General features: G+C 44.3%; 1 protein-coding gene across 1 annotated transcript in view; it reads right to left on the bottom strand.

Annotated features, from left to right (window-relative positions):
* The window catches only part of LOC124775346 (15-hydroxyprostaglandin dehydrogenase [NAD(+)]-like), a 56973-nt gene extending 43089 nt beyond the window's left edge, over positions 1 to 13884 (bottom strand). The window contains exons 1-3 of the mRNA XM_047250178.1: positions 13792 to 13884; positions 8422 to 8545; positions 3096 to 3202 (exon numbers count right to left, since the gene is read on the bottom strand). Of these exons, the coding sequence (XP_047106134.1) occupies positions 3096 to 3202; positions 8422 to 8545; positions 13792 to 13884 (324 nt within the window). The remainder of the gene's footprint in view (positions 1 to 3095; positions 3203 to 8421; positions 8546 to 13791) is intronic.
* Between the last annotated feature and the right edge of the window lie 623 nt (positions 13885 to 14507).

Genomic DNA, 14507 nt, shown 5'->3' on the forward strand with positions numbered 1-14507 from the left:
CTGGCCATAATGAAGTTAAAGAAGAAGAAAGCACCAGGTCCTGCCAAAATACTGGCAGAAGTGCTGCAACAGCTAGTGAACCAAATTATATAACAGTGTTATTAAACCAATGTCTTTTGCAGGGTCGGGTGCCCAGAATTTGGAAAATAGCGAATATCATTATACTGAAAAAAGGGGACGACAAAGACTCAAGAGAACCGGAATCTTACGGGCAGATTTGTTTGGTAAATGCTCCAACCACAGTACAGGAAAAGCTGTGTCGCCGCCTAAGGCACCACAGACAGTTAGTAGGTATGAGTCCCCTGTAGACGGTTTCAGGAAAGGAAAATCCACGGAAGATGCGATAAATCACGCAATGAGTACTGTGAACACCTCAGACGACAAGTATGTTACAGGCATAATGACTTGTGTAGCTAGGCCGTTTGATAATTTGTGGTGGCCTGTTCTATTCAAAAGAGGGAGGTAGACTGTCCTAAGTGCCTCTCTAAAAACTACGAAGTTATTGCAAACACAGGCAGTTGTAGTTAGTATGCCCTGGAAAGAAAATTGTAAAGGACATCCCAAATGGCTGCCCACAGGACTCTGTTTCTCGTATAGAGTTCTGGGGTGTCAGCATAGGGCCATTACTGAACCATCTTCAGAGTATAAAGAACACTAGAGGCTGCATCACTCACGCAGACGATCTGCTAACTATAGTATCTGCCAACGCAAGGGTTAACTTAGAGGAAAATAGTAGGGTAAGTTTTTGAAAGACTAATTAACTGATGTGTAGGAAACAAACTAATGATAGGTCACAAAACAGTTTATATGTTACTAAAAAGAAAGCTATCAAAAACGAGAAATCCCACAATCAAAGTAAATGACCAACCTGTGAAATAAAAAGCAGTAGATAAGTGCCTTGGAATTAACATAGACGAAAAGCGAAACTTTCATGCACATGTGGGAAACGTCTGCCAGAGAGGCATTAATATCTTGAATAAAACAGCAACAATTGGTGAAAGAAGTTTTCAGCTGCCACTAAGTGCATTAAGAACGTACCACAGCGGAATCTTACTTGCTATTGTGGGTTATGGGTCGAGCGTTTGGGATCATAGAGCCAAAAAGATGAGGACACCACATTCTGTACGGCGAGCACAGGGTAGTGTACTCCTGCATCTCACAAAAAAGAATGAAATAATCGCCTGGCACCGTTGGCCAGGAGCCCCCATCTGGGGAAATTCGGCCGCCGAGTGCAAGACTTATTTCAGACGACGCCACATTGGGCGACTTACGTTCCATTGATGAGGATGTGACGATGAAAGCAAAAGTCAACACCTAGTCCACGAGCGGAGAAAATTTCCAATCCGGCACGGAATCGAACCGGAGCCCGCTGCATGGTAACCAAGCACGTTAGACGCAGTTAAGCATGCTCGTGATATTAGACTGGCTACTGCTAGACCTAGCAGTAAGAAAGAGAGGTGCACAATATTGACTTAGAAAGCGCGAGTATGATAAGGCACAGGAGATACTGGGCACAAGAGCCTTATCGAACAAAGAAATAAAGGCATGCATTGATACAGAATGGCAAGAAATCTGGGACAGGGCAGAAACAGGGAGATGAACCTACCAGTTCCTTCCTAACATAAAATACATAAAAAGAGTGATATACTTCCCTCCGATCAAGCAAGCTATAAACTTTTTCAAAGTTATTATTATTATTATTATTTTATGTAGATACTTTATGTAGGTTTTTTTCCCTCTCAAACACATAATGCTTAGTTATTACTAATTATGTTAAAATGATATGTGCTACATTCATGCCAATTCATGTGCACAATTCGGTCTGTTCTTTTACATACATAACGGGCTAAAAGAAAATAGCAAATAATTTTTTTAAAAAAAAAAGTTTGCATATACAGTATTTCCTTTACAAAAACGTAGCTGACCTCGAATTTGTGTCGTATAAAGTAGGATCAAGAGGAAATACGTTTCGTCTTAGTAGTGCAGGTGTGTCTTCTTGCTGCATAAGCGGTGTCTGCAGCGCAAAGAAAGCTTTCATTGAATTTTAGCACATTTCTTCAAATGGTTCAAATGGCTCTGAGCCCTATGGGACTTAACTTCTAAGGTCATCAGTCCCCTAGAACTTAGAACTACTTAAACCTAAGGACGTCACACACATCCATGACCGAGGATTCGAACCTGCGACCGTAGCGGTCGCGCGGCTCGAGACTGTAGCGCCTAGAACCGCTCGGCCACCACGGCCGGCAGCACATTTCTCAGACACTTTTTTTTAATAGTTTCGCAGCCAATACTAACAAGTGCTGAATTATCGTACTTGTCTTCACAAGGTCTTTCTAAGACTTAAAACTGGTACACCAAGCAATTAAAAATAATTGTACTTGCCTTAGTATCTCGTTTGATACACAAATTAAAGAGGATTAAACACACGACAAACTTAGGCGTCCTTCTGCCTACTATCGTCTCACGAAAGCCTCGTTTCGAAGCCTTGAAATAAAAGAGATGATATGTCTTACATTCCTCGCCTTATATGTCGGTTGACAAGCTTTGTCCGGCAGGAGTGGCCGTGCGGTTCTAGGCGCTGCAGTCTGGAGCCGAGCGACCGCTACGGTCGCAGGTTCGAATCCTGCCTCGGGCATGGATGTGTCTGATGTCCTTAGGTTTAGTTAGGTTTAATTAGTCCTAAGTTCTAGGCGACTGATGACCTCAGAAGTTAAGTCGCATAGTGCTCAGATCCATTTGAACCATTTGACAAGCTTTGTCCAGTACTTCATAAATATCATGTCAATAAATTAAGGATATTCTTATCATAAACACCTCTCTTATAGATCGGCGCCATGAATGATAGTTGATTCCAAAACATACGTTTACTTATGGCAAAGAGTACGAATGTCAGGCTGGAGTGGTTCCCCCGACAGTCACGGCTGGCCGCTAGGAGTCTCTCGTGACGTCGGCGCCAGCCTGCCACGCTCGATTATCCAGGCCACATCTAACTGGGTCTGACCTGCAGCCACAGTGAGCTGCCAGATCGGAGTGCGGAGACCATGGGGAGAGAAAGGAAGTGAAGGCGAGAAAGGAGAGGGCGAGGCGAGACTCACCACGTTGATGTCGACCGCCTTCTGCCAGCCGTCCTCCTGCAGGATGCCCGCGTTGTTCACCAAGATGTCCAACCGGCCGAACGTCGACTTGGCGGCTTTGAAGGCCTCTGCAACACAAGAGGAGTAGCAGCCGCGTGTTCTGCCCTGTCCGTGAGCTCTGCCGCGACTTAGGCCCGTCTCCCTGCTACATTATCTGACTACCTATATAGAAACTACAACAAAACGCAATGCGTTGCATAAACGAAATTGAATATCTTAACGAGTTTCTGTCACTTGGTGCCCTTCTTCAGAACATTATATCCATCGCATTACTTGCGAGTGTCAGTTGACACTGGCAAATAATGCGATAGGTACGACCTTCTGAAGAAGGGCATTATGTGCCTGAAGCCAGCGAAGAAAATAAATTTCTTTTATACAGCTGGTTGCTGATTATTTCGATATACCGGGTGATCAAAAAGTCAGTATAAATTTGCAAACTTAATAAACCACGGAATAAAGTAGATAGAGGGGTAAAAATTGACAAACATGCTTGGAATGACATGGGGTGTTATTAGAACCACCCCATATTGCTAGATGCGTGAAAGATCTCTTGCGCACGTCTTTGGTGATGATCGTGTGCTCAGCCGCGACTTTCGTCATGCTTGGCCTCCCAGGTCCCCAGACCTCAGTCCGTGCGATTATTGGCTTTGGGGTTACCTGAAGTCACAAGTGTATCGTGATCGACCGACATCTCTAGGGATGCTGAAAGAAACATCCGAAGCCAATGCCTCACCAGAACTCCGTAGATGCTTTACAGTGCTGTTCACAACATTATTCCTCGACTACAGCTATTGTTGAGGAATGATGGTGGACATATTGAGCATTTCCTGTAAAGAACATCATCTTTGCTTTGTCTTACTTTGTTATGCTAATTATTGCTATTCTGATCAGATGAAGCGCCATCTGTGGGACATTTTTTGAACTTTTGTATTTTTTTGGTTCTAATAAAACCCCATGTCATTCCAAGCATGTGTGTCAATTTGTAGCTCTCTATCTACATTATTCCGTGATTTATTCAGTTTTCAAATTTATACTGACCCTGTATACAACTGAAGCTTCTGTAGATGGGTGAAACACTAAAAACGCAATGCACACAGTTTCTGACGGGCAACTGTCGTAGAAGCGAAATTTCTTAGGACTGGATTTAAAAAAATTATTAACATAACATATTAGGTCTTGGGCAGAAATTTAATGCTACTGTCGCCACTACAATAATAAGAATATCCACTGTCTCTGTCACTGAAACGTGAAGACTTGTTTACACCAGTTGTTTTAAGCTTAAGAAGGGATGGTCAGGAAGATCTGCGATGTCACTTCGCGGACGTTGTACAGACCGTTGTTCAAGACTTTTGTAACCTTTTGCCATTCCTCTGCGCATATTCCATCATACGTATGAGCTTGCTCAACTGCCCACCAGTAACTTTGTGTGTGTGTGTGTGTGTGTGTGTGTGTGTGTGTGTGTGTGTGTGTGTACGTACACTGTTCTGCCAAAACATTATGATCACCTGCTTAATAATCGATTGGAACACAATACAGCAGCGATTCTTCATAGCATGGAAGGCATTTGTAGGATTCCAGAAATATGCAATCTCATGTCTATGGAGAGGTCTCACAGTTCCTGTAAATTATAGGCTGGTAGTTTCTCGTTGTGAAGCTGGCGACCAATAATGTCCCAGACATGTTCTGCCAGACTCGTACCAGGGAACTGTGTGGCCATCACATCACAATGAGTTCACTATCATGCTCCTCACATCAGTGTAGCGTGATTCTAGTCTTGTACCGACAGTTATCTTGCTGAACGAGACCATCGCTGTAGAGGAAGATGTCAGGCATGAACGTATTCAGGTCGTCCACAATAATGTTCACGCAGTCGGCAGACACCATTATGCCTTCGATTCCTATAACATCTCCCAGGCCGGCCGCTGTGGCCGAGCGTTTCTAGGCGCTTCTGTCTGGAACCGCAAGACCGCTGCGGTCGCAGGTTAGAGTCCTGACTCGGGCATGGATGTTTGTGATGTCCTTAGGTTAGTTAGGTTTAACTAGTTCTAAGTTCTAGGGGACTAATGACCTCAGCAGTTGAGTCCCATAGTGCTCAGAGCCATTTGAACCATTTTGAACCTGAACTGGAAATGGAGGAAAAATGTTCCCGAACATGTGTCCAGAAATGGAAGGTGTGCATGCACGACAACACGTATCCCGAAACACAGTAGAGGGTTGCATCGCATCCATGTCACAACAAATGTTGAAAGTGGCCTCCATGGGACGCTATCCACTCGTTCACACGTCGCTTCATGGGTTGACACACTCGTATGTTACAGCCTCTCTCCTAATGGCATCAAATGGCTTCGCAGGTGTCGTGAACACGCTGTTGAAGGGCTGTACGTCAGGAACCGTCTCATCATACACAACACTTTTCAGATGCCTCCAGAGGAAAAAAAAATCCAGGGGTTTAAGAACAGTGATCTAGCAGGCCATGCTAGAGGGCCTCCACATCCTGTCCACCGCCTTGGAAAGACATTGTTGGGGTGTCAGCGAACTATAAAGTGGTTTGGTGCTCTACCAGGCAGAAACCACATAACGCGTCATATTTCCAAAGGCACATTCTCAAGCAGCCCAGGCAGAGTATTTTGCAGGAAGTCCAGATACACTCTTCCACTGAGGCGTTGTGGAACAACTGGTCGAAGTATGTGGTCGCTAAGAATCCCTGTCCCCACACTGATGCTGTACTGTTGCTGATGAGATGCCTCAGCCATTCCCGGAGTATTATCTGTAGCCCACAGATGACGATTATGCAAACTGACGATGTTAGTTCTAATAAGGGGTGCTTCATTGGGACAGAGGACTGTTGACAGAAATCGCATAATTGTGATGGTCTGGTGCAAAAACCACCAACAAAATCCTTTCCGTAAAGGGAAATGCGCTGCTGATAAAACTTGCACTCGTTGCACATGATAGGTATAGTAGCAGTTGTCATGCATGTTACAAGCACTGTACTTTGTCTTACACTATGTTAGCCGGAGCTTATACTAGGGTTTGTCTCCATACCCGGTAGAGCCTGGTCCTCTGAATCTGGAGTATACAAAGTTCATCACCTCCCTGCATGTTCGTCTGTCTGAAGGATTCATGATCACACGAATGGCCAAAAAGGGCTCAAAATGGTATGTGATGTGGTTGGTGTCTGTGAGGGTACTTGTTTTGGTACAGCTGTGCTGTCTCTCGACCGTTTCCATCTGCTTGACCATACAGAATCACCATCTCGGCTTGTTACCAACATGAACGCCGGACCATTCTGCTGCTTACAGTATGCTTTGTCAATCATACAGCCTGCAACACGCAAGGAACACACGGCACATGATCAGTCATTCGTCAGCGCTGTCTACCATGGCAACGATGCATTTCCGGACACATTTTCATAGGATCTTTTTCCTCCATTTCTAGTCATGAATCTGTCCTTTCAGCTTGTCGGTTTTATTAATGTTCACCCTGTATGCTTGCCTTACCGTGTCATGTGACCACAGTGCCACCAGATGACATTCAATCTCGTGAAGGGAAGTGAACACAATGTTTCAGAACACATTTGCACTCTGCTTATTGAAACTGAATGTTACAGTTAAGTAACCAGCCTAGGTAACTGAGTGGTCAGCATCAATGGATAAAATGCGGAGGACCAGCGTTCGATTCGTTGCGCTGTCAAAGATTTTTCCTTGGTGAGAGGATTGACAGAGAGGAACACCCAGCCTCATAATGCCAACTGAGGAACTACTTGAATCAGTAGCTGCTCCAAGATCTGGTAAGTCGCCAAAACAGTCAGAAGACCGAAATGCTGATTACATGCCGTTCTACACCACTTCCGCATGAGGCTGAATGACAGAGGATGACAGGATCGACACCCTTTGCGCTTCCGGGTCTGGACGAGGAGCTCAATACAGTTAAAGACTCTTAAACTGCAAATAAAAGACTGAAAATATTCACAAAGTAACATTCAGTGTGAGAGAAAGACTTAGTGAAAACTAGTGACAAATTATTTAACAACTGGTGTAGATTAGCAAGAGCTTCACTAGAATTACCATGGATAATGCCCACGATAGCAAAAGTGTAGCCTACACTAAACAGCCAGAATGAAACAACTCATAAATGAAGAAACTTCCTGGCAGATTAAAACTGTGTGCCGGGCCGAGACTCGCGGACAAGTGCTCTACCAACTGAGCTACCCAAGCACGACTCACGCCCCGTCCTCACAGCTTTACTTCTGCCAGTACCTCGGCTCCCACCTTCCAAACTTTACAGAAGCTCTCCTGCGAACCTTGCAGAACTAGCACTCCTGAAAGAAAGGATATTGCGGAGACATGGCTTAGCCACAGCCTGGGGGATGTTTCCAGAATGAGATTTTCACTCTGCAGCGGAGTGTGCGAAAGGCAAAGGTCCCGAGTTCGAGTCTCGGCCCGGCACACAGTTTTAATCTTCCAGAAAGTTTCATATCAGCGCACACTCCGCTGCAGAGTGAAAGTCTCATTCTGGAACTCATAAATGAAGGTGCCACTAGGCAGGAGTTGCCGTCAGAAACAGGACGCTTAGTTGTGGACCAGCAGCAAGGGTGCGACCTGGCACCGCAGCTGACTCTGGGCTGTCATTGTTCCCTGTGAGCGCTCATGGTCGCCCATAACAGGGAGCGAGGTTAAGAAATGGAAGCCAACGTTTGCGTCTTAGTGCCAGAGAACTGGAGATTATCCTTATAGGAAGGACAGCAGAATTTGGTATCTGCACGACATCCTGAATGTGATACATCCAAGAGAGGCCTCTGGTTGATGTGGAAGTTCTTGGACGATCTTGCGACGAACTCAGATGGGAATTTTTTGACCTCCTGTCTCATGTGGAGAACCGTAATCTCTCTCCAATAGTCAATGGAGAAGGAGGACTACATGAAGGAAGCAACTACTTGGGTGGCGCAGTGTGTGTGGCGAGGCATGTGGATTTTCTTTGGGTTAGAGAAACTTCTCCGTAGAGTCGGTGTTGAGCTGCCTGCCATGCTCAGAGAGAGATGAGCCACACACCATAGAATGACTTGCGGAATATAAACGTAAGTGTCAATATAGAGCTTTCCATCTTTCAGACCTAGTAACCTACAGCTAGGGTCAAGGTTGTTCTCAATGCTGAGGCAACGGCATCTGATGCCACGTGGGACATGAGAGGAAGGCTCATCCAGTGCAAACTTGTGAGCTGCTAAGAAACTGCACTAGGCTAAGCTAGACCATACTAGGCTACAGTTGACTAGCAAAGATACACTTACCTTCCAGCGAGTCGGAGCTAGTAACGTCAGCCTTGACAAAGATGGCGGTTCCCTCACCAAATTCCTTCCTCAGTTCGGCAGCAAACTTCTCCCCATTCTTCTCATCAATGTCCGATGCGACCACCTGAAAATCAGCCGTCCAGTGGGAATGTGAACAGGTGAGTCGTAACATTACTGACATTGACAGCCCCGAGCGTCTTTTCCGTTTCTTGTCCTGTAGATGAACTGACAGTACCTTAAACAATTTTCGACACCATCGAAGTTAAATGCCAGTTGAAGCATATATTTTACTGTCACAGCACACTTTAATGATGGTCAGTCCCATTAATGTTACAAATCAGGTCATCAATGATGTCTTCAAGGAGTCTAACTTCAATATAGGATTGATGTTCCTCTTTGATATATGAGTTTGATTAGAGCAGTCACTGTAGGAATCTCACCCAGTGAATTATCAACCACAGCTGGATGTGACACCGTCGACTGAGCCTTTCTAGTTAGAAAGGTTTTTCCAAAATTTCAAAACATAGAGCAGTCACATACGCAATAAAAACACAAATCCTCAGTGCCCAGGGTATGACACTACACTTTATTGATGTCAACATACAGCAAATAAGATATATAGAATTTACTCTAATAGTAACACATTTACTGGAAATCATGTTAGTCTTAGAGGCTATTTGGCGCCCCTCTGCAAGTGGCGCCTGGGCGATGATAGACCCCCTCGCCACCCCTACCTCTCGATACATCTCTGAGTTAAAGCAAACTGTGCATGGCAAAATGGCGCTATCTAAAACTGGCGCAGGAGCAACGGTGGTGCTCTATGGGACAGAGATGACAGGGGTGAACTATGGGTGGGATAAAAACGACTGGTTAAAACCGATTCCGGTATATGAGTTCTGAATAACCGGTATTATTTGTTTGGTCTCAGTAAACAGGTAGCTTTTATTTTTTACTGATAAATGTGTAAAAAACCGAAATATCAATTAGCCATAGTAGCAGTATAAAATTTTCTTTTTTAAATAAACCTATTTTACATTGGTTTGAAATATTGCATTATTATAGAAAATGGGAAAAGCAACCACGGCTTTTTTTAATAACAATGCCAACAGAAACGAGCAACAAACACTTGAGAAAAGAACTGGTACAACATTGCTGAGACAATACTGTCCTTGTTGGCTGTATGTCATGGCTTAAGATATGCACATATGTGCAGTGTGGGAGATCTGCTCCCGCATGGTCTGTACCAGTGGTAGTCAACCACATCCCTACCGCCCACTAGTGGACGCTCCAGCTTTCAAGGTGGGCGGTAAGCATAAGGGGTTTTGAAAACATTTTCATTAAGTTTCCAAAAATTTTGAAAAAGTTTTTTGTAAGTAATTATTATGATATTGTTTAACTTCCTGTAACTCTGTTTTGTAAATTTTATAAAGTAATGTTATTTCCCTATTTTCTAACTCTCCGTCCCTGTGGAACCGGTGGGCAGTTAGAAAATTTTACCGCTAATAGATATACAAAAGTCAGCGGTAGGCAGAAAAGGTTGACAACCCCTGGCCTATGTGGTCATCACCAGACATCTTTGTGTTGCGGAATAGCGCCAACCCTAAAATGCAAATATTTTTGTGAAGTGGTGTGTCTGCCATTTCTATGAAATAATAAAAGAGGAAGGAAATTATGGTAACAGCAATAAATTAAAAACTTAACAACTCATTCATAGCATACAATAAAAATATGCAATAAAAATAGAAAGTAGCGCATCCACTACCTCTGCCTACACAATATGCCTTTAGCTGCTTATAGCCCTTGAAAGCGGACAAATCAACGCAAAAAACAGACTTCTCCAACCTCAGTTTTCACCCTTTAGCACTGACTCTTCGTTATGCCCAAATAGTGTTACAGTTTCCGATTACAACGGGTGGGCTAAATTTTCGTTTATTTGCTTATTTAATTTAATATTTTGATTCTACGAGGTGTGACAATAAAGTAATGAGACTGATTTTCTATAAACGATGTGACAACCCAGCAGGCTTGCAAGGCACAATATCTTTGACCTTGGTCTATAAGCTGCTTCTAGTCCAAGCGTCACATTGATGCAACTGATCAGTCGTGAGTTATGCTGTAATAAGTTCACACGTGTTTGTGTATCTTGTCACGGAAATGGAACTGCATAATACTGCGCATCGGTATGGCATTTCTTTTTGCGTTAAATTGGGTGAAAACGCGACGACAATTTACAGTAAGCTTCAGAAGGCTTTTGGAGAGGAGGTTATGTCAAGAGCTCAAGTTTTTCGTTGGCATAAAATGTTTAGCGAAGGCAGAACGAATGTTGAAGATGCAGACCGCAGTGGACGACCATCATGCTTCTGTGCTTCTTTGGTTCCAAGGGAATTGTTCATAAAGAGTGGGTGCCTCCTGGACAAACAGTGAACCAATATTACTACAAAGAAATTTTAGAAAGACTTCGTAAAAAGAGTTCTTCGTGTCCGTGCCAACAATGCTGATAATTGGATTCTGCATCACAATAATGCGCCATCCCATACTGTTCTGCCAGTACAGCAATTTTTAACCTCAAAACAAATTTCAGTACTACCACAGCCACCTTATTCACCAGATATCGCTCCGTGCGACTTTTTTCTATTTCCAAGAGTCAAAACGGCGGTCGAGGGACACACTTTTCAAACAACACAAGATGTCCAAAAATCTGTGACGAGGGTCTTGGAGAATATTGCAGGAGATGAGTTCCAGAAATGTTACCATCAACGACAGAAGCGCTGGAAAGAGTGTGTGCAATCAGAAGGGAACTACTTTGAAGGAGACAACACTAAAACTTGACTAAAACGGTAAGCAACATTTCTTTTTCACATCAGTCTCATTACTTTATTGTCGCACCTCATATATACCTTGAAACTGTGCGAGTCAAAAATTTACAATCTTCGATTTCTATGTTTATTAAAGGAAATAATGGTAATAAAAAATCGAAAATCGGTTATTTCGGAAATCTGTTACTTTGACCGGTTTTTGCAGCTAGTTTACACTCCTGTGAAATAAAAAGAAAACGATATAATCGCAAATCGGTTGTTTCCGTGATAGCCACCAGTCCTAGGGTGAACGGCGGCTGCGAAGATGTGTACGGGCGAACAGACGTGCAACTGTTGAATAACTGACCGCCCAGGTGAACCGAGGGGCGACCATCAGTGTCTCCTCAACGACCATTCACCACACGTTGCTGACAAGGGAACCTCCCCATCGCACCCGCCTCAGATTTAGTTATAAGTTGGCACAGTGGATAGGCCTTGAAAAACTGAACACAGATCAATCGAGAAAACAGGAAGAAGTTGTGTGGAACTACGAAAAAATAAGCAAAATATACAAACTGAGTAGCCCATGCGTAAGATAAGTAACATCAAGGATAGCCTGAGCTCAGGAGTGCCGTGGTCCCCTGGTCAGCGTGAGCAGCTGCGGAACGAGAGGTCCGTGGTTCAAGTATTCCCTCGAGTGAAAAGTTTAATTTTTTATGTTTTCATCACTTTTTTGAGAGTGATTATCACATCCACAAGAAAACCTAAATCGGGCAAGGTAGAAGAATCTTATTACCCATTCGCCAAGTGTACAAGTTAAGGTGGGTCGACAACATATTCCTGTCACGTGACGCACATGCCGTCACCAGTGTCGTGTAAAATATATCAGACGTGTTTTCCTATGGAGGAATCGGTCTTACGATCAAATGTTTTCGGTTCCTATTGGAGAGGCACGTCCTTTCGTCTACTAATCGCACGGTTTTGCGGTGCGGTCGCAAAACACAGACACTAATTACAGTGAACAGAGACGTCAATGAACGAACGGACACATCATAACTTCGCGAAAATAAAGAAAGTACACTTTTCACTCGAGGGAAGACTTGAACCAAGGACCTCTCGTTCCGCAGCTGCTCACGCTAACCACGGGACCACGGTGCTCCTGAGTTCACACTCTCCTAGATGTTGCCTATCTTGCGCATGGCCTACTCAGTTTGTATATTTTGCTTATTTTTTTCATAGTTCCACACAACTTCTTCCTGTTTTCTCGATTGATCTGTGTTCAGTTTTTCAAGGCCTATCCACTGTGCCAACTTATAACTAAATCTGAGGGGGGTGCGATGGGGAGGTTCCCTTGTGAGTATGTATCTCCGCATCAGGCGCCTGCTTCACGCACCCTTGCTGACAGCTGTTCATCGGAACTTGCACGCCAGTACCGCGGGACTGGACGTCCACTGAGTGGCGACAGGTGGCCTTTTCAGATGAATCACGTTTTGTGCTCCATCGGCGTGGAACGTCTGAAAGCAAACACTCTGCAACAATCGTCAGATGGGTCCAGGCTGGAGAAGGGAGCGTTATGGTCTGTGGAACGTTTTCGTGGCATTCCCTGGGTGAACTTGTCGTTCGGGAAGGCACAGCGGGTTGACACAAGTAAAAAATCTATCCTTGGGGACCATGTCCGCCCTTAGATGCAGTTTGTTTTTCCTCGGTACGATGGTATCTTCCAGCAGCACAATGGAATGTGCCACACAGCTCGCAGTGTAAGTGCGTGTTTCGAAGAACTCCAGAATGAGTTTACCGTAGCCCCTGGTCACCAAACTCCCCGGGTTTAATCCGAGTCGAGAAACTGTGGGATCATCTCGATTGCGCTGTTGGCGTCATTGGTTCTCAACCGAGGAACCTAGTGCAGCTGGCTGCGGCACTGGAGTCGACGAGGCTCCATATCCCATTTGGTACCCTCCAGAACCTGACTGACTCTCTTCCTACATGTCTCACAGCGGTGCGTGCTGCGAAAGGTGGTTATTCAGGCCTTTGATAGGCACTCACACTAATGTGATAGCGCAGTGTATGCCATAAGTCATCGAAGTGACTTTCCCACCCTCTCGAAGCTGTGTAGACCCAAGACCTTTATTCCCAAGGCTACCCCCGTAAAATTTAGACATGTGGTCCTATTGCCGAGAACGGTTTGCTGTCGTCTCACCATGAATAGGATCCGCTTAACCAAGTGCGTTTGTATCCGAAAAGGACATCTATAGTCTCATCTCACATTCATCTTCTTGACCGAGTTCTGAGTGTCAGTACACTCTCATTTTCTTCCCCCAGAAGCGGCTACTGGGCACAATTGTCCTCCCAAGCAATCGAGAATCAAGTGTTGCCAAATGTGTGCTATGGTTTTCCTTCCTCGACCACGCCACTGATGTTTGTCATCTACATGTATAAAATTCGTAATAATGCCTCCTTAGCACACGTTTGGCTTTTGGTAGCGAATCAGAATGTCGATATCACTAATTAGGTTTGGAGTGCTGCGTCGCTGTGGTTGCAAGGGGAGAAGTAGAATCGCAGCTCTGATGATACTGACCTTGGCTCCCGCTGCGATCAATGCTCTGCAGAAGGCCCGCCCCAGGCCTCCAGCCGCTCCAGTCACCAGGCAGACGCGTCCGGAGGGATCCATCCTGGAACTGAAGAACACATCACGTGACTGTGTGTCTGCGTTTTAAAAGCTCTTCACCATAGACACACACTCGATATATATATATATATATATATATATATATATATATATATATATATATATATAGAGAGAGAGAGAGAGAGAGAGAGAGAGAGAGAGAGATTGAAAAACCTGTTCCATAACTACAACGCAGTTATTTTTATATACAGAATTAGTCATCAACAACGACGGAACCTTGCAAGCAGTAGACACAGCTGAACAGGTACTATAGGTTCCGCCTTTCTAGATTGCTGAAAGGCACTCAGGATGGTCTCACGTCGAGCACTGATAATTAATCAGCTGTAGACGAGGGATATTATTCTGACTGGGTTCGGGGAGGTGTGGGAGAAATCTCTGCTGGAATTGCACAGAGTTCATTTCGGATCAACTGTTGTTTCTCATACGTGTGAGGAATCTTCCATATAACACATAAAGAAGGATTAGTTCTTTTTGTAGATGTTACAAGATGTTGTCAGTACCAATAGAGAAAAACGAGAGAAAAATTGTGATTATTGTGTTTAGAATATTGTAGACTAGTTTTCCACAAACGTTCTCTCTCTTAGTTTTAAGAAGACGTGGCCTGT

Source organism: Schistocerca piceifrons, chromosome 2 (assembly GCF_021461385.2).
Source record: "Schistocerca piceifrons isolate TAMUIC-IGC-003096 chromosome 2, iqSchPice1.1, whole genome shotgun sequence".
In the NCBI taxonomy this organism is placed as follows: Eukaryota; Metazoa; Arthropoda; class Insecta; order Orthoptera; family Acrididae; genus Schistocerca; species Schistocerca piceifrons.